Source organism: Talpa europaea, assembly GCF_964194135.1.
Source record: "Talpa europaea genome assembly, chromosome: 11".
Taxonomy (NCBI): Eukaryota; Metazoa; Chordata; class Mammalia; order Eulipotyphla; family Talpidae; genus Talpa; species Talpa europaea.
In genome coordinates this window covers 23,675,399-23,696,803 of record NC_140078.1, presented here as the reverse complement: position 1 = coordinate 23,696,803, position 21,405 = coordinate 23,675,399, and the positions used below count along the sequence as shown (strand labels likewise).

At 35.0% G+C, this 21,405-nt stretch overlaps 1 protein-coding gene across 1 annotated transcript in view; it reads left to right on the top strand.

Moving 5' to 3' along the window:
- The window catches only part of GPCPD1 (glycerophosphocholine phosphodiesterase 1), a gene marked incomplete at both ends in the record, with an annotated part of 44,745 nt that extends 24,694 nt beyond the window's left edge, over positions 1-20,051 (top strand). The window contains 10 exons of the mRNA XM_084247968.1: positions 883-937; positions 3,141-3,233; positions 6,800-6,877; positions 7,477-7,516; positions 9,072-9,133; positions 10,255-10,320; positions 11,926-12,062; positions 12,536-12,671; positions 13,080-13,240; positions 19,862-20,051. Of these exons, the coding sequence (XP_084104094.1) occupies positions 883-937; positions 3,141-3,233; positions 6,800-6,877; positions 7,477-7,516; positions 9,072-9,133; positions 10,255-10,320; positions 11,926-12,062; positions 12,536-12,671; positions 13,080-13,240; positions 19,862-20,051 (1,018 nt within the window). The remainder of the gene's footprint in view (positions 1-882; positions 938-3,140; positions 3,234-6,799; positions 6,878-7,476; positions 7,517-9,071; positions 9,134-10,254; positions 10,321-11,925; positions 12,063-12,535; positions 12,672-13,079; positions 13,241-19,861) is intronic.
- Positions 20,052-21,405: the final 1,354 nt, after the last annotated feature.

The following is a 21,405-nucleotide window of genomic DNA, read 5'->3' as shown; positions in this document are numbered from 1 at the left end:
AGATTCTGGTCAATCTTTTTAATACTCTGTTGAGTTGCTAGTGAAACAGACATTAAAAAGTCAGGAGGGAGAGTGTGATGAGAAAGTCAGCCTCATGGGGCCTCCCTGATGGCACAAGGGATTAAGTCTTGGCACTATAAAGCAACCCACAGCCACTGCAGCACGAGTTCAATCCCTGGCCAGGGAGCTACCCGCATGGCTCAGCAGACCTTCCTGTCTCTCCTGCTTGTCCCCTCAGCAGTGTGTTTCAGTCACTCTGCCTATTCTGCTCCCCATTGTCTCTGGTGAATCCTCTCACCCTCCCCACATCTCTGACCTACACCCCAGTTCTTGTATGCGTAAATAAATAAATCTTTAAAAAAAGAAAAAAAGAAAAAGTCAGCCTAGTGGCATCAGTGTGTGTGTGTGTGTATGTGTGTGTTGTGGTCCTGACATGTTGCTCTCTCTAGGTCTCAGTTTCCTCATCTATTTCAAGATACTGTTTCCGTACTTTGATCTGTTGGTGTGTCAGACTTTTCCCATTCCCTGAATCTACCTAAAAGTATTATGTCATCTGAAGCATCATCACAAAAAACAAGTTTCTATGTCTCTACTTCATACCATTGCAAAGGCTGGTTTTCCTTAATCAGTCATCTCACTTGGGGAGATATGTGTGGTGTAGGATATGTCTATATTCAATTTGTAAATCTCAATAATCATTTATGGAATAAATGTACACACCAACCAGGTAATAGTCTCAATCTTTTCAGGGGGAGGGTAGCAAAATTAGCCTCAAAATAGAGAGTAAAAACTATATCTGTTGTTGAAAATATAGTTGGCTTCTTTATTATATTTGTTTGTTTATCAGATTGATTATACTTCTGTATGTTTCTTCTCTTTCAGGCTTGCTAAAGTTCAAGAAAATACTATTGCTTCTTTAAGAAATGCTGCTAGTCACGTAAGTGTACCTTTCTTTTTAAAAAGAACTCAGGGGCCTCCCCGGTGGCGCAGTGGGTTGAGCGCAACGCTGTGAAGCTGTCCGCAGCCTCTGCGGCGTGGGTTTGATTCCCGGCCAGCCAGGGAGAATCCCACAGGTGAGGCAGACCTCTCCTGTCACACCCGCTGCTCCCCTCCGCAGTTATTTCAGTCCGTCTGCCTGTTCTGCTCCCTGCTGTGTCTCTGGTAAATCCTTTCACTGTCCCATGCCTCTGGCCTGTACCCCAATTCTTGTATAAAAATAAAATATAAATAAATAAATAAATAAAAAGAACTCAGTCTAAAAGTAGAGCAGATGTAGAAAAACATGGTTCTGAGGAGTCTACTTCAGTCTGTAATGATAGGTTAAATGAGGTAGTATTTGTTTCTTCTGGATATGTTTCTAAGTGAAGATGAAATTTTTTTAGGGATTTGCATTTAGATTCATGGTGAAGATGGAGATGGATGGCAATGGAATCATAAACAGCTTTTTTTGAGATAAAAAATTTTGAGTGGGGCAAGAAAAATACTCCCACTAAACATTGGTTTCATCAGCTGAATAATGTGCCCATTTTAGGAATAATACTTATAGAAGGATTTGATAGTGATCTTTTATGACACTTAAAAAGTCTATTAGTTTATATTCTGCATATGCATACCAACTCGATTAGTTTAAACTTCTTAACTCTTCATCCAATTCATTATAAAGGGTTAATGTCTGTTTTCTTAAACTTTCTGTCTTTTTAGCAACTCGACATTAAAATCAACATTCCTGTAACTTTGCCTATCCAACACTTCACCCTTACCCCACCTCTTCCTCTGTACCTGACTATAAAACCTCGTGCCAAAAGTTATACTGGGGGAAAATAGAGGAACATCTCATTCTTTATTTCTGTTTTCCACAATATATTCTACATATCTTTTTTTTTTTAAGATTTATTTATTTACACATACAAGAGCTGGGGTACAGGCCAGAGATGTGGGAGGGGGGCGGGAAGAGAGGGGGTTCGAGGATTCAGCAGAGACAGAGCAGGGAACAGAACAGGCAGATTTACTGAGGTATACTGCAGAGGGGAGCCCCAGGCCAGACAGGAGAGGTCTGCTGCACCATATGGGTTGCTCCCAGGCTGGCCGAGGGTTGAACTCGTGCTGCAGAGGCTGCGGATTTCTTCATAGTGCGGTGCTTAACCTCTTGGGCCACCAGGGAGGCCCATATTCTACATATCTTAACTTAGTCTTTTTAGAAATAGTTTAGCAAGTAAACTTGATTAGTCATGTGTTTAATTTTATCATTTATTTGAGCAAACATCTGTTCTAAACCATTTTCATTTTTAACATCTTTTGAAGATGGAATATATATTTTACAGTGTTTTTAGCTTTAAGTTATGGTTTGCTTGGCGGATTTTTCCCCTTAGTGGTAAATAAGATAATGATACATTTTATAATACATAACATCTTAGATTGATTTATAGTAGTTTGTTATTTTATTGTTTTAAAGTATTAATACTGGATAGTTTTATTTTTATGTTGAAAGGATGGCATTAAATGTATTAATATGTTGGCCTATAGATCATTATTTGAAACCAGTTTTAGTTTATTTACTAATATGTCCCTGTTAATGAATTTTCAGGGACTTTGTACTTTTTGAGAATGGATTTCATGAAGCCTTTTACTTCTGTAGTCTAATGAAATTATGGCTCATCACATTTTGAATTGTCTTATTTTAGTTATTTAATGGCTGGTTTATTTTAATGTTAGAAATATCTCTGAAGAAGTTTTGGTGTATTGGCTTACTTCTTAACACTCACATGAATCTTGGGATCAAGTTTTGAAGTTTTATCTCAGTAAAATTACTTTCTGAAAGAGTGATATTATGTAAAATTATACATTTAGACTAATAGAAAACTAATTCAAGGGTGGTAGGGTTTGTTCTACCTAGTAGAAATGATTTTTGTTATTGATAGAATAATAATTGATATTATTATTAATAATAGCAATAATAGAAGGAGCTGTTACCAATTTAGAAAAGCTTGAAGGGTAGCATTAAATAATTCACGAGGAATATTTTTGTTTTTGTGGACAGATCTGTAATTTTACACTGACAAAAAGTTTCTTATATCCTTGTGGTTTTAGATGTATTGGGGCTATATAATTTTTTCAAATATTGTTTCCCTTATTTCTGTTAGGGTGCAGCCTTTGTGGAATTTGATGTACATCTTTCAAAAGATTTTGTGCCTGTGGTGTATCATGATCTCACCTGTTGCTTGACTATGAAAAAGGTATGTTTAAATTCCTTCATTTTAAACTGTCATAGTTAAATAAAAGATTTAAAAACTCTTTCTTCATATGAAAAAATGTTCAACATCACTTTTAATCAGGAAAATGCAAACCAAAACTACATGAGATACCATCTTACACCAGTAAGAATGGCACATATTAAAAAAAACTAGCAACAACAAATGTTGGCAAGGATATGGAGAAAAAGGAACTCTCCTGCACTGCTGGTGGGAGTGCAAACTGGTCCAACTGCTGTGTAGAGCTGTGTGGAGGTTCCTTAATCTGCTAAAGATGGAACTTCCATATGATCCAGCAGTTCCACTCCTAGGTATTTACGCAAAGGAGACAGAAACATTAATTCAAAAGAGCGCCTGCATCCCTGTGTTTATCACAGCACTGTTTACAATAGGTAAGCTATGGAAACAACCCAGATGCCCAAAAATAGATGACTGGATCAAGAAGATGTTGTACATATACACAATGGAATATTATTCAGCAATCAAAAAGATATACAATTTGCAGCAACATGGATGGAGCTGGAAGGGATCATGCTCAGTGAAATAAGCCAGAAAGAAAAAGAAAAATACCAGATGGTCTCACTCATAGCAGGAATTTAGAAAACCTAAATAAGGGATCGGGAAAAAGACTAAATATTATAAAGTAAAAATCAAAATCAACAAGCAACTATAAACCAGAGACACACTACAGATGGAGGAGAAGGGAGTAGGATCCAAACAAGGGTGGTGGGAATTGTATGGGGACTGTAACCAACATGAAAATGCATACATTGTGCAAAAATGAAAAATGGTGTAAAAAAATACATAAAATAGAAAAAAATAAAATAATAAAAGATCTTAAAACTAAGATGCTTGTTATACGTTTAATAAGTAGAGATGATCAATTAATTTTCTTGGTGAATTGTTGCGAGTTCTTTCCTCAAGCTCCTTCAACGTTGAGAGCATGAGAAAAAGGAGTATTAAAATTACCTAGAGTAGGGTCTTTATTGCTTTATTACATTATTCAACAAAAGGACATTCCAGGTTGTTCCTGTATTAGTCTGCTGTTGTTTATGTATTGAGGCAGGGAAGGAAACTATCAGTGTTTGTTTTCTAAACACTCGTCTATTTCATCTTCAGTTTTTTTCTCAATGGGATATTATGATTTCTTTCACTCAAGGGGGAAAGAGTCACATAAAAAATAAAATTGAAAAAATGCTTTGTTGTCAGATAGTGGAGGGCCTCAATAAACGGGGTTTAGCCCTGAGAGCTATGGAAATTGAAACACTTTTGTGTCAAAAAGGGAAACATTCAAATTAAACTTAAAGATTAATAATTTGGAACCTGATATAATAGGAATTTAAGCAATTAGAGGCTGGACGCAAAGGGAGCAGTAATGCCGTAAACCTGAACTAGAGTGGAGATAGTGAGAATGGAGAGGAATACAAGATAGAGAGGTCCAGAAGGAGATTCGAAAATGAATTATTTTACCGTATGTTTATTTATTATACATACTTTAAACATAACAATACATGCTACAAAAAAAATTGTTGGGCCTCCCTAGTGGCGCAGCAGGTTGAGCGCCACGCTGTGAAGCTGTCCTCAGCCTCTGCAGTGCGGGTTCAATTCCAGGCCACCTGGGGAGAAGCCCACATGGCGCCGCAGACCTCCCTCGTCTGCCCCTCAGCAGTATCTTCAGTTCATCTGCCTGTTCTGCTCCCCGCTCTATCTCTGGTGCATTCTGTCACCCTCCCGCGCCTCTGACTATATCCCAGTTCTTGTATAAATAAATAAATCTTTTTTTAAAAAAAAAAAAAAGACTTGTTAAAATATTTAACTGTCAAGAAAGTGTAATGTTATAATACAGTGGCACATGTTCGTAGAATATACATTTAATTTCTTAAAAATTGTATTTGCTGTTCTTGTACAAACATAGTTGTGATGATTATATAGTTCCTAAACTTCAGTGTATGTTTAACCAAGTGACTTCTCAAAGTGGGAGAACTCATTTGACATTTCCTTTAAAATTTTTTGTTGAAGTGATTTTAAAATGAAGGCTAGTATGTTGACATCTGTTAACACTGCACCACAGGCATTGCATGTTGCATTATAAATATATGACAAGACACCTGGTTCTGCCTCCTAGTGAATTCTAATCAATCATATGGAGTTTGGATTATTATGATACATAGAGAAAAGGAAGGACCCTATGATTCTATGAAATGGTATTAGGAGATGGAAGGAAGGAGATACACTATTTTGATGACAGTAGAATAAGCTAATAGAATGGAACAGTTTTTTTTTTTTTTTATTGTAGGGGAATATTAATACAAAGCTAAATGAAAAGGGATAGAGAATGGTAAAGGATCTGACTCATTTAAGATTGGGGTTAATGAATCTGGTTGTAATTTGCTTCTAAAAGTGAAGAGTATTACTGATCCCCTGTTATCAGACTTTGTCTTGCTCTTAAATTGAACCTTGATGAATTAATTGGGGAATGAAAGTAATGAATTATATATATTTAGGTTAAGTTTTAAATTGGTATTTTTCTTATAAAACCAATTCATTTTCATTATGAAAGTATAGGTGGTTCAGAAAATTATGAAATTAAAAATTAAATCTTCCTTTTCTCCTTCTCCACTTCCTCTTATTAAGTTTATATCCTTCCAGAAAAACTTTATACATAAAGCCTTTATACAGGCTCCTACTATATGTATGAATGGATATAAATGTAGTGGATTTTAGTATATTTGCTGGATCAGTGATTTATTGGTGGTAGATAAACTCATTTCCTCAAGATAGTGTGATAATTGGCATGGTATTAAAATCTAATATATAATTTGTCCATAGAAAAAAGGTTTATAATAGAGTTCTCACCCTATTATACTCATAATATAGTGTCTTATTATACCCATTATATTCTATTATACTCAAATAATAGAGCATATTATATATATTATATATGAGTATAGTAGAGTATCATTGCTCTCAGCTAATCACAGGTTTTTATGACACTTGATTTCTGTGTTTTAACTAACTTTTAAGGTTTAGAAAGGTTTAGAAACTTACTGATAGAAATTAATCCTTATATAGCACTTGTTTGTTGGCTTACTAATCACATAGTATGGATATGTCAGGTAAAATGTACACAGCATGACAGGAAATAGGGGAAATGACTGGCAAATGTCTTTGTTCTCAGCTGTGTCTTCAGTGCCATAGTTTCCTCCCAGCTGTTTTTTTTTTCCTTCCTCTTTTTTTCCCTTCTTACTGTTCTCACCTACATTAAAAACAAAAGTCAGGGGGCCTCCCCTGGTGGCGCAGCGGTTGAGCGCTGGGCTGCAAGGCTGCCCGCAGCCTCTGCAGCGCTGGTTCGTTCCCTGGCCGCTGGCGAGGGTCCCACAAAAAAAAAGTCAAAATTTAAGAACTGGGAGGATAAGAAGAATTTCCCCTGTGTGGACAACTACAGCCACCAAATGGTTATTTTCACATGTGTGTAAATTGTGATGCTAGGTCTGTGTAGTGTAAATATTCAGTAGTAATATGGGATGTTTTGTCTTTATTTTCCTTTTTAGAAATTTGATGCTGATCCTGTTGAATTATTTGAAATTCCAGTAAAGGAATTAACATTTGACCAACTGCAGTTGTTAAAGGTAGTAATAGTAACATAAAATATAAGTTATCCTTTAACTTAAGGGCTACTTGTACTTGCCTGTATATGGTAATACTCTCTTTGCGCATGGAGTTTACTGTGTATTCAAAATGGGTAGAATAACATGCTTTGGTTTTCTGTTCTATTGGGGAAAATGGGTTTGAGCTAATCCATCTGTCTTTAACAATTTCCATGGATCCTTTTAGTTTTATTCCTGAAGGGGCTAGGCCTTAGGTCTTTATAGGCCAAAGGGGCTAACCTCCTCATCCAGAATCTTAGATTGCCTCTGGTCTGTATAGCCTTTTATTTAGCACATTTGTACAGTTGCCCTTTTATATTATAGTTGGTTTTAACATATGTAGAAATAGAAGATCTCTGTAGTTTTATTATACCATATAACTTTGTACGATCATCGTCCTTTCCCATCAAGATACCTAGATAAATGTGGTCAGTTGAGTATAAATTGTTTCCTGACAAATATTTATATTCTGTCTTACTTTGGATTATGATCTTCTGTGTAATTGTACTTCTCACCATATCTTCAAAAACAGGCTTTTTTTTCTCATTGCCTTTTGTATGTGTGTGTATGTTTTTTCCTAGCTCACTCATGTGACTGCACTAAAATCTAAAGATCTGAAAGGTATGTACTCATGGAAACAGTTTTCACTTTGTAGTTAGCATATTTAGGATATTTTCATGTCCATTTTAACATACTCTTGGCCATTTTAATGACTATATTGGGCTATTAAATGTAATTCTTGTTGGTGAAGACTTACTGATTTTCAAGTGCGTATATGCTCTGTGTAATAGTAACCATGATTGTAAACTTTGAGTTTCCTCAGATTGATGACCAAAGTTCTTTCTAATTTTGTACCTATGTGTCTTTCTAACCATATTAACCACTGCAAAGTAGAAATATATCAAATTTAGAATCTGGCTCTAGCATTTACTGTGACGTTGGGAAGATTACTTGACTTAGCCACTCTGTGTCTGTTTCCTCAATGCTTGTCCTGCCTATAAAATCTCTTTGTAATTCCACTTTAATTTCAGTTCACAAAGAACTTAGTAGTCTGTACCATTCATTTCAGTCTTAATGTTATCATTTTTTAATCCTTTAATTTTACATCTCTCCTCTCTCCCCAGCTAGAATGTTAACATTTCAAGAAAATGTTTTTATAGTCCCAGAGACATTTATAGTACTCTACATATAGTAGGTATTCCATAGATGTTTATCTGTAGTTACAATAAGAAAATAGTTTGAATGCCTTTATGAAGAAATTAGAAAGTGCTAAATGACCACAAATTATCCATGGAGAATAAGTATGACTTTATAGACTTGTAGATATTTTATCACTATTTACAGTAAAATTTTTACCTTTAACTGAATCACCTTGAAAAATTTTACGTGATTTTAGTCTTTGAATTTGTGTTAAGACAGGTTTTTTTTTTAAAGTTTTTTTTCTCTCTTGAAAAAATTCTTGGGTTTCAAGATACAATGTTTTGAATTAAATGGTAATAGAAACAAAGGGACAATAGTAACTATATATTCTCTAATTTCTAACTGCTGAACTGATTTTATATTTCAAATAGACATCTTAGCAATATGATACAGCAGTTAATTCTAAGAAATAACAAATAATTTCTTATGACTACAATTTTTATAAGAAAATATTACTTCTGGGACCACAGGCTATGATGCTTAAGTGTTGCAAACTAATTTTCATAAAGGATTTTTATTTAGAAAGTGTTTTTTTTTTTAAGATTTATTTATTTATGCATACAAGAGAGGGGTACAGGCCAGAGATGCGGGGGCGGGGTGGGGGTGAGAGGATTCACCAGAGACAGAGTGGGGAACAGAACAGTCAGACTGACTGAAATACACTGCTGAGGGGAGCAGCAGGCGAGACAGGAGAGGTCTGCCTTGCCATGTGGGTTGCTCTCTGGCCTGTCGGGGATTGAACTCAAGCTGCAGAAGTTGCGGATTGGTTCACAGTGTGGTGCTTAACCCCTTGCGCCACCAGGGAGGCCCTAGAAAGTGGAGTTTTAATGGTTAAAAATAAAAAATACAAGAACCTTCAAAAATACTTTAAGGGTTTTATAATTTCTTCAGAATCTTTTGTTTTTGCCTTAAGAATTTAGAAAAAGATCTTACAAATAAAAATGGCATTTTTATCTACTGAATTTTAAAATTTCAGAATCTGTGGTAGAGGAAGAAAATTCCTTCTCTGAAAATCAGCCATTTCCTTCTCTTAAAATGGTAAGTTCGTTGGGAAAACTAGAAGATTAATTCTATTATATCTGAATAATTTGTTTTGGTCTCTTAAATGGCACTAAAAAGACTGTCTGTCAAACAGAACATTAGCATAGACTCAGAATCATTGATGGGTTTTAGAGAAGATACATTATTATATGGTGTAATACGTAACAAGTACATTAAATAAGTAAGGCTAAAGATAATGAGAGAGTCCAAAGACCCCATATGAAATTGAGTACAGTCTCTTTCAGTACTCTACTTTTCATGTACCTGGTTAGTAGACTTGGGACTAGATTCCAAGCTTTGTTCTTACTGCTCTGTTAGTGTGCCTTTATTTACTGTTATATGAATACTATGTACGTTAAATGACTTCTCAACTTTTGTAGTAAATTGAAGTTAAAAACACAGTGTTTTAGGTTCATTTTGCCCTATTTGTCTGGTCTTCATGAGACTAAGTCAGTCAGTTTTTGTAGGTTAATAACCAAACTTCATATTTTCAATTTGATTTTCTAGATAGGACTTTCAAAATGATTGCAGACTTGTCTAGATAATTTAATTTAGATAAATTGACATGTTATTTGTTCATGTATGTGGATATAGCCTATATTATGTCTATATTATATCTATATATATAGACATAATCTTTTATTTGGGAGTGACATCTTTTTAGGAGGTTATAAGCATAGTATTTATGTATCATCACTTTTAAAACAAGTGAAAATAATGGTTTTTCATATAACTGTATTGTAGTAGATTGTCCTAAATGCAAGTCAGAAAAGATGGCACATGTCTTAAATTAATGAAGCTGTATACGTTGTTGCTTACTTGTTAAGGATCCATGTTTGTGGTGGTGGTATCAGTTACCACAGATGTTGTCTAAGACTACTTGCTTTTGCTATTTGATTTCTTTTGACTTTCTTATGTAACTTAGTCATCAACTAAGTTGTCAGTTTGAGTGTGAGAAAAGGTAGTGGTTCATGTTCAAAGCACAAAACATTTTATCTTTATTAGTGATGTTTTCTTATAGATTGCTTTTTATAATACTTGTTTCCTTTTTTCTTTTATTCTATTATTCATATCACAAAAAACAAAACAAAATTCAACACTAACAAATGAAACTCTAGGTTTTAGAGTCTTTACCAGAAGATGTAGGATTTAACATAGAAATAAAATGGATCTGCCAACAAAGGGTAAGTAATTTTTCTTTGTAACACATATTTCTTTCCTCTCTCTCCACTGTCTTTAAATGCATTTATTCCTTTCTCTCTTTCAATAAAAAAAAAAGTAAAACTGAAATCCTAGTGTGACTTCTTTCAGGAAGCACAATACTTGTTGAACCTTTTTATAAAGCATACCTAATGCTTGTATTAATATGGGACTTCTTAAAATTAGTGATGAATGTATTGTAATAAAATTTCAAATTATATGTGTCTCATGTGCATGTTGATACAGATGTTTTCTGGACATATTTACAAAATAAGCAGTGAGAACTCTCTGGGCAGCCAGAACTTTAGAATTTTGATTAGTTTTTATTTTTGTACCCCATCTTAGCATCTGTTTTAAATTTCCTAAGCAGTTTTTTGTTAAGTGGCAGTAACTAGTTATAGTTAACCAGGAAAATAAATTTCTGCGTATGTGTTTCATTACTGCAAGACTTAGTCATTCTTTTGTTCAACAATTATTACTGAAAAACTGCTATGGGCCAGACATTTCCTGGGTGCTGGGATCAAATGAAGTTTTGCCTTCCTAGAACTTAAAATCTAGTTGGAGGACTATAACTCTTTAACATATTATATGGGGATATGTGTAAATGGTTGGAAAGCATTGTTAGAGGGTTGTTTGGGTGAGGGCCACTGGAGTTAATTTTAGGTATCATGACTAGGCATTCAAAATTTGTTTTGATCAGAATAATCTATTAATTGTCCTCAAATTGAGTCTTCTGAATGTTTTTTTTTTTTAAAGATTTATTTATTGATGCATACAAGAACTGGGGCACAGGCCAGAGGTGTAGAGGGTGAGAGGATTCACAGAGACAGAGTGGGGAACAGAATAGGCAGATCTACTAAAATACACTGTTTAGGGGAGCAGCGGGCGAGACAGGAGAGGTCTGCTGTGCCATGTGGGTTGCTCCCTGGCCAGGGATCGAACTCGAGCTGCAGTGGCTGTGGACAGCCTCATAGGTTGCGTCTTAGCCCTTGCACCACCAAGGAGCCCTGTGAATAGTTTTCCTAGGAAGCTATTTTTAGTTTTCTGAGCTTCTAGAATTATTTTAATGACTAATATTTAAACATTTACTATTTCACTATCACCAGGGCTTTTGGTTTCTTGGTGCTATTTAGAGAATTATTTTTTTTTGTTGTTGCCTGAAACCTAAAGAATGAGACTTTTAACTGGTAACTGATAATTAACAGGGTTGGGTTTTTTGTCCTATGTATAACAAATGACTGCTTTTTCGGGGCGGGGGGTAATGAGTTTGTGAAGATAATGTAAAAATACTTAAAAGTCATGGTAGATTGCAAATTTCTAGGATTTTAGGTTTTACTTTGTTAACCTTATTAAGGTAAAAGCCTGTTGATGATGAGATTATGTTGTATATAGAAGGGTTTGTACCTGTTATGACAGCTGCACCATCACTAAATAAGTGTGGTCTTGGGCAGGTCACTTAGTCTTTTCAGATCTTCCACTTTCCTCATCTGTAAAATTAGAGATGAACTAGATGTTTTTGATACTGCTTTTTCTAGCACTGTGATTCGAGGGTATGTAATGACTTTTGTTTTTCTGTTTCTTCCACAAAGGATGGAATTTGGGATGGTAACTTATCGACATATTTTGACATGAATCTGTTTTTAGATATAATTTTAAAAACTGTCTTAGAAAATTCTGGGAAGAGGAGAATAGTGTTTTCTTCATTTGATGCAGATATTTGCACAATGTGAGTAATAATCATTTTTTTACTCCTCTTACGTCGTAACTAGTTAACTTACGGTACAAAGACTGTGACTGGAGGCAGGAAATTGAGCAGACTTCACCCTTGATTTGTCCTCTCAGTCACCTTACATGTTTTCATGTCCCTTCAGGACTACTTGCTGGATGCCCTCCACCCCTGTGAGCGCCATACCCACTGGGTCCTAGCACTATACATCCTGTGTTTCATTTTCCAGGGTTAAAACATTCTCCATACCAGATTGTAAGCCCTTGAGGGCTTTCTTGTTGCCCATTTCTGAGAATATTTTCGCTCTTATATAGACAAATTTAGCATTTTTCTTTTTAACTGAAAGGCTGTACTGGTGATTCTATCTTAGTAATGGAATTATGCCTTTAGGGGTTTGTTTTCATTATATTTTTAGTACTTTCTAAAATTTCAAAAGAAACTATGTCCCTGATGAAATTGTCTATTTTTTTTAGGGTTCGGCAAAAGCAGAACAAATACCCTATATTATTTTTGACTCAAGGAAAATCTGATATATACCCTGAACTCATGGACCTCAGATCACGGACAACCCCTATTGCAATGAGCTTTGCACAGTTCGAAAATCTTCTGGTAAGTTATGTTTGAATTTAATTTTTAATGCTTTAGAGCAATAGTCAGTAAGGCTTAATGTTATTTTACACATCTAATGGGCTAGTTTTTTGTCCTATGTATAACAAGCAAATGACTGCTTAAAAATGAGGATACTATTAGATTTCAGAATGAAAAGTGGTTAAGAGAACAAAATATTTTTTCTTGCAGACCTAGGTTAAATAAGTTTTGTAGTTTTCAGAGTATATTTTATGAATCATATAATATGAATAGACTGTTAACTTGTTTGATAAAATTAACTGACATATTCTTTCCCTGCCTACTTTACTTTGAAGAACACTGATCATTTAGATAAGTGGAGAGTATGGACATTAGTATTCACCATTAGTAAGTTATTTTTTCATGAGTAACTTAATTTTCTTCTTTCAGGGGATAAATGCACATTCTGAAGACCTGCTCAGAAACCCATCCTATATTCAAGAGGCTAAAGCTAAGGGACTAGTCATATTCTGCTGGGGTGATGATACAAATGATCCTGAGAACAGAAGGAAGTTGAAGGAATTTGGAGTTAATGGTCTAATTTATGATAGGTATTTATTTTTCATGAAAAATTTTAATGAAATGTTAGAAAAAAAGTAGTTTTCATTTTACAAAGTTTTACATAATAATAAACTTAGCTAAGTTAAAATTCTCTAGGTCATCATGAGATCTATCTTTAAATTGGTTAGTGGATTTTTTTCAAACTGAGTATAACACAGTCACTTGGGAAGCTTGTTAAGGATTCAGTTAACTGGTACCAGATGTATGGAATCATCTTGGGTGTCTGCCCTCTGATCCCTCTCTATCTATACCAACTTTTTTGTGATCTTAAACAATTTTGTGGCTTTTCATACCTTTATTCCCAAATTTTTATATCTTCAATTCACACTTGTCCCCTGACCTCTAAACTTTTATATCTAGCTGTCAACACCTGTTCTCTGTTTGATGCAGATATTTGCACAATGTGAGTAATAATCATTTTTTTACTCCTCTTACGTCGTAACTAGTTAATTTAGGGTACAGAGACTGTGGCTAGAGGCAGGAAATTGAGCAGACTTCACCCTTGATTTGTCCTCTCAGTCACCTTACATGTTTTCATGTCCCTTCAGGACTACTTGCTGGATGCCCTCCACCCCTGTGAGCGCCATACCCACTGGGTCCTAGCACTATACATCCTGTGTTTCATTTTACAGGGTTAAAACATTCTCCATACCAGATTGTATGTATACTGAAGGTTTTAGTGCAGATTACAACTTTTTTTTTTGAAACTGCTTTATTTTTTAAAATTCTATTTTTTTTTTAATCGACGCAGCATTGGTTTACAACACTGTATATGATTTGTGGGTATAGCTTTGCATCTTGTTGGATGTTTGTTACTACACCATGCTCACCACCAAAGGACAACGATCAGTGTCTCAGGTCAAATCCTTAGAATCTTCTATTACTGTGTGTTCTTTATCTCACATCCCAACTCCAGTTAGGCAGAAGAATCTTGTTGATTCTACCTCAGAATATATCCTGAATCTCTCTACTCACCAAATTTACTGTTTTCCCTCGCCAATAAATCACCCCAGTTCTCACTCAGGTGGCTTCTTGAAGGAGCCGGCTCGCTGATGACTGCCTCACCCTTGCTCCGCTATTTTTTATCAGCACAGCAGCCAGTGGACGTCTGTTAAATTACAACAGATTATTTTACTGCTGAAACTCTCCTAGGGTTTTCTGTGTCACCGAGAGTGAAATCCCAGGTCCTTACAAGGCCTTGTATGAGCTCGTTCCCAAACTCACTGACCTCATCTCCAGCAGCCATTCCCCAAGCCACCCCTCACTGGCCTCCTGCTGTTTCTCCTTTTCAGAAAAAAACCTTAAGAAAAAACTGAAATGTCACCTCATGAGACCATTCCTGAATATGCTAATTCAAATAACAACCTCTGCTCATACTGCACTTCCTGACTTTTCTCCATAGCATTCACCACTACTGGACATACCCATATAATATATGTATAACATTTATATATTATAATTTAAATATTATATATTTACTTGTTTATTTCCTCCCTGGCCCTCTATCCTAAACCCAACTTACTCCCCTCTAACACACAGACACAAACATAAGCTCCATGAGGACAAGAAGTTTTACTGCCTTCGTGCTCTATCTCCAGAGTTTAAAACAACATGTGACACATAGTAGGTGCTCAAATATTTGTTAAATGTCTTTTCCCTATTTTTTTTTAAACTCTCAGGGTGTTTATGGTATATGATTAAGAGCCACTCATCTGAGAGATGAAAAGGTTGCTGATAGAAAGAAATTTTAGGGTAGAAGGGGTATCGTTTACTGAGGGATTGTCAGACTTGCTAATCTTGGCAGCATCATGTGAAGATTAAGTGATAAAATCCTTACCAGCCCTAGTTTGAAAAAAAAAAAAAACTTTCCCTAGATTTAGTTCTTGTTTGTCCTGTATACTTACATCACTTTTTAAATAAAGCTTTTCTCCCCCACTATTTTGTCTGAATTCATCTGGTTTTAAAAGTGCAACCCAGATAACGCCTTCCTGCATTTTTAACAATTTGGTCAATTTTGCATTGAGCAACATAATTCATAGTTCTTTTTAATAGACATTTTCAGCTCATTAAAGGGAAACAAAATTTAAATTAGCAGTTTGAAGGAACTATTAGCTTTAGCAAAATTTTCCTTTCTTTGTGGAGACAAGAAAAGTGTATTGTGAGATTATATCACGTAGTGTTTTGTAAGGTGTGAATATTTTTGTCAAGTCCATCATTTTAAGGGCCTTACTTGGTTAGAGCCAAATATTGATGTGTAATGGAGATCATACCATGTGATATGTAAGGCACACAAAAAAGTGAATTCTTCCTGGGCTGGGGTCAATACAATAATTTTAAAGAGGAGGCTTTGAAAATGGATTTTGAGGAGTGGTTAAATTTACTTTAACAGGATATGCATTTTAAGCAGAGATGAGAACATAAATCAGGAGAGGACTGTGTTGAGGCTCTGACTCTATCTGGGGTCAGAGAAGTGAGGTGGATTGTATCCGAGTTGGTTTTTACCTTTGAAAGTTTGTTTGTTCATATGTGTGTGGTTTAAAATTCAAGTATTTCTTTTTAAAAAATGATTTTTTTAAGATTTATTTATTTATGCATACAAGAATTGGGGTATAGGTCAGAGGTGCAGGAGGTGAGAGGATTCACCAGAGAGAGTGGGGAGCAGAACAGGTGGATTTACTGAAATACACTGCTGAGGGGAGCAGTGGGTGAGACAGGAGAGGTCTGCTGCATCATGTGGGTTAACTCCCTGGCCAGAAATTGCACTCATGCTGCAGTGGCTGATGATGGTTTGATAGGGCTGATATTTAACCCCTGCGCCACCAGGGAGGCTCAATTCAGGTATTTCTAAGAGACTTAATAAAAAACCAGCAGTCCCCTGTACCTGTACTTATCTTTTTTATTATTTCTAGCCTAGTGGCTGAGCCCATTTTTTTCACCCGTCTCTTCTGTTGCTTACCTTTGTGTTTTTAAATAATGTGCTTATGCTCTTGTTTTTCTGTTATCAAATTTAGACATTTTATGGAATGTTTTGAATGATTAGTGATTTGAAACCTTTGATGCAATTTATATTGGGAGAAGTGTGATGAGAGCGTGTTTGTCTTACCAAAAACTACTGTCATCTTCTTTACAACAGCATTAACACAGTAGATTTTATATCTGATCATTTTTTGGTAAAATTATAACTACCTTTGATTTGCTGATATTTGGAATTTTGCATTTATGATGAGTAAGATGGCCTTTAACTTACCTTTAGACTGATGTTCATTTTTTTGGTATGGGAATAAAACTGGCCTCATAGAGTAAATTGGGCAGTATTCTCTCTTTTTATAAAAAATAATCATCACTGTGTCTGCTCAGTGATTTAAAAATATATAGTAACAGGCATCCATGTTTAAAGAACATTATCATTAGATACACCATTTAGTTTTGCATGGTTTAAACCATTATTTGTACTTTCCCTAGTTTGTCATATCTTCATGTTCTTAAAGTTAATCCACTTGTTGCATACAACAATAATTTATAATATGTTTCATTCTCTGTAGATACACAATTTTTAATAACTTAGGTTCTAAATATCCTTGCCTAGTATCCCCCCCTTCCAATGCACCTATTATTTTATTTTTAATGGTGAATTTCGTTAAATTCACTTTTAAATGTGAATTTCAATTTTTGTGTAAGGGTCATCACTTGAACAATTAAAATTGACTCATATATAAACCTTACCCCTTTTCTTTTTCTTGCTTTTTAAAAAAAATGTTTATTGATGTAAAGTTGGTTTACATCATTGTATCTCTGGATATTATAGATTAAACCCTGCCAGTATGTATTTTCACACGATGCCCACTACTAGGACCACAGTAGTCCTCCACCATGCTCCATTGGGTCCCTCCTGCTCTCACTTCCATCCCACCACCCTCCCCTCTGGTTGCCTCAGTTTTGCAGAGATGTTAAGAGTTTATTATTGATTTGATTTTGACTGATCCTTTGTTTTATTTCTCTATATTCCGTATATAAGTGAAACTATCTGGTCGTTCTCCTTCTGACTTATTTCACTTAGTATCCTCTCCAGTTCCATCCACATTATTACAAATGGCAAAGAGTTCGTCCTTTTCAGAGCTGAGCAGCTCTCATCTACGCCTCTGTCCTTTGGCTGTTTCCATAACTTGACTATTGTAAATAGGCCTGCAGTGAACATGGGAGGCCTATGTACCTTTGAATTAGTGTTTTTGTATTCTGTGGGGAGATACTTGGGAGGGAATTGCTGGGTCATGTTAGGTCTAATTTTAATATTTTGAGGAACCTCCACTCTTCTCATTGGGGCTGGGCCAGTCTACATCCCCACCAGCCAGGTACCAAGGTTCAAGTTTCCTTTTTCCCCCACATCCTCTCCAACACTTGTTTCTCGTTTGTTTTTTGTGTTTGTTTTTTAAATGTGGGCCATTCTCATGTGTGAGATGGTATCTCATTATGGTTTTGATTTGCATTTCCTTGATTGTAAGTAATGATTAACATGTTCTCATGTGCCTATTGGCCATCTTGTGTGTCTTCTTTGGAGAAGTATCTATTTAGCTCTTCTGCCCATTTTTTGACGAGTTAATTGTTTCCTCTTTGTTGAGTTGCATGAGTTCTTTATATATTTTGGATCAATCCTTTGTCAGATGTGTTATGTGCAAATTTTTTTTCAGTTTGTTTTTAGATGAAGTACTTTTTTTTTTTCTTCTTACGTTGTTCTTAATTTTTGGACAGTATTTGATTTTGTCATGTGCATATATTTTCTCTCATTCAGTAGAGTGTCTTTTTATTTTACTGATAGTTTCTTTGATTTAATCTCATTTGTTTGTATTTGCTTTTGCTTCTCTTGCCATTGGAGACAATTCCCAAAGACATTTCTGAAGCCAGTGTTGTGGAGTTTCTTACCTTTTTTTTCTTCAACATATTTTACAGTTTTCAGTCATGTATCCTTTAATTCATTTTGAGTTAATTTTTGTGTAAGTTGTGAAATGGTGATCTAGTTCCATCTTTTGCATGTGGTTGTCCAGTTTTCCCAACACCATTCATTGAAAAGACTTTCATTTTTCCATTATCTACTCTTGGTTCCTTTGTTATAGATTAATTTTCCATAGATGCACAGGTTTATTTCTGGGCTCTCAGTTTTATTCCATTGGTCTGTGTGTCTGTTTTGTTCTGCTACCATGCTGTTTTTGATTACTACAGCTTTGTAGCATAAAGTCTGAGAATGTGATATTACTGTTCTTCCTCTCCTTTTTTGTCAGGATTGTTTTAGTTATTTGGGGCCTTTGGTGCTTCCATATGAATTTCAGTATTGTTCTGTTTCTTTTGTAGGCTTGATAGGGATTGCACTGAATCTGTATATTCCTTTATGTAGGATGTACTATTTTAACAATGTTTGTTCTTCCAGTCCATGAACAGGGTGTATCTTTCCATTGCCTTGTATTCTCTTCTGTTTTCTTTAACAATGACTTACAGTTTCATTTTGTGGATCCTTCACCTTTGTTAAATTTACTCCAGTTATTCTTTTTGTTATGGTTGTGAATGGAATTATTTTTCTAGATTTCTGTTTTCATTTTTTACATACAGAAACTCAACTGATGATGCAGATTGATTTTGTACTCTGCCACTTTACTGAAGTGATTTATTATTTCAATTAGTTTTTAGTGGATTTTTTAGGGTTTTCCATGTGTATTATCATATCATCTGCAAATAATCAAGTTTTACTGCTTCTTTCCTAATTCCTTTTCTGTTATTTGCTTGCCTGATTGCTCAAGCTAAGACTTCCAATACTTTGTTGAATAGTAGTGGTACAAGTAGACATCCTTTTCTTGTACCAAATCTTAGAGGAAAAGCTTTCAGTTTTTCACCATGGAATATAATGTTGGCTGTAGATTTGTCATATATGGACTTTATTGAGGAATGTCCCTTCAATATTTCACTCTGTATCTCTACCACAAGTCATTCTGCTACTTGACAATATTTAGATGACTCTGAGTTTTAGAGGAATTTGGTACTGCTTTTAACTACTCTTTTTGCTTTTTCTACTACTGGCTTTCATCTTGGTCTTTTCCATTATGCTAACTGAAACACCGTTATTATTTATCCAGATGTTTTCCAGCTCCCAAAATATTGTTGCCTGTCTCTAGTTTTTCTCGGATTTTTTTTTAATCCATTTATTTTTGATGGACTATAGGGAAAAAGTGATCTTTAGTGCTCTGAAGTCAGAACTGGGCACGAATTTTAGCTCATAGTAACTTCTCATCCGTAACACAAGGCATTCTTGATTGACTTGGAGAAAAGATACTTAAAAAATCACTAGTAAGGGATAGGTTTCATTTTCTCATTCAATGCTTTGTAATCAGCTCTTACATCAAGGGTACAAAAGGAAATGCTGCTATTCTATATCACTGGAAAAACTGGGGAGAAAAAGATTTTTAAATAGATTTTGTACTTGCATCTTTAAAAAAAGGAAAAAAGACTCTGATGTGGATGTTCCTGGCATTGTATAAGTAAAGTCTCCTGGAAAGGTTAAGTCAGACAGGTCTTAAGTAAAAATAAAATTACACTATTTTATGTGTTTTGTGTTTGTTTCATCATAGGATATATGATTGGATGCCTGAACAGCCAAATATATTTCAAGTGGAGCAGTTGGAACGCCTGAAGCAAGAATTACCAGAGCTTAAGAGCTGTCTGTGTCCCACTGTTAGCCGCTTTGTTCCCTCATCTTTGTGTGGGGAGCCTGACATCCATGTGGATGCCAACGGCATCGATAATGTGGACAGTGCTTAGTTTTTGTTGAGCAGAGGCCATTTGGGGGCTTGCACCGCTGTTCTGGGTGTTCACTTTTCATCCTTGAACTTTGTTTTCTCTGCCTTTTAGGGTTCTCAGTCCAATGAAGCAATAATGAAGTATTTTACTATTTCACTACAGTTCTTGCTAGAATTTCAAGTATGCTACTTAGATCACTTGGCCAGGTATAATTACCAGTCAGTCTCTTTACAATGAGAAAATTTATTGATTGGTAAATATTTTAAACTAAACATGTAAATGTATAATATTAAACAAATATTCATTAAAAGCATAGCATTTTGAAGTTACCTATATAACTATCTTATATTTACATTTCTTACAGCTTTTCATTTGATCAGGTCTGAAATAATTAGCACTTGGGAAACATGACTATGCATAATTATACCTGACCATGGAAAAAATAAGTACCTCAAATGCATGCATTTGCACTGGTGATTCCAACTGCACAATCTTTGTGCCATCTGTGTATATATGTATTTTTTTACATGGATTGACATCCACATATACCATTTTCATTCAGTATGAACCTTGAGGCTGCTGCCATTTTCCCACTTAACCAAACCAATGCCTGTGTAAACAGCCTGGAGGTATCCTTGAAAGCTTATTTCCTAAGTCTTTCAAAAGTTGTTTTGCATTAATGTTAAAATTTCAGAACACTGCAGGGTAATTTAATGTATAAAATATTAGAAGAGGTATGTATTGCATACTTAGAAAAGTAGATCATAATGTATAAATTTTATTCAATGCATGCTTTAGGTTTTAAGCATGAGATTATACATGTTTACTGTAAGTCCTTGCATCAGTGGTGCTAGGTGAGTGTGAGAAGGTGTCAAGGACTCAAAATGTTTTGTTGCCTAAAAAAAAAAAAAAAGGCCTGTTTGTAGGCACTTTAAATATGCTTATTTTAAGTGTCTCTCACTACCTATTACACACCGTTGCTTTGTGGGTTTGTTTTGTGTGTTGTTTAGTAGTTTAAATCGCCATGCAAAAAAAATAAATGTCCTGAATTCTCATTGGTTTTTTTATTGGTTAACATATATCATGCATGTAATTTATTTAGAATTGGAGAAGATCCTACTAAATGCATATGCATGTTTTTAGGATTACACTAAGATTTCTTTCATATGAGACAGTTTGCCTTGGCTTAACTGTAACTTAAGAATGCATGTTAAAGAAAATACGCAGATTTATTTTCTTCCTTATAAAATGAAATTTCAAGAAGGTGTTACTTTTGTAGAATTGGCTCTATAATATGAGAAATTGGAATTTAGTGTCTAAAGGGGTGACTTATTTGCATCTACGTTATCCCTTGTTCTTTGCTAAAGTTTATTCA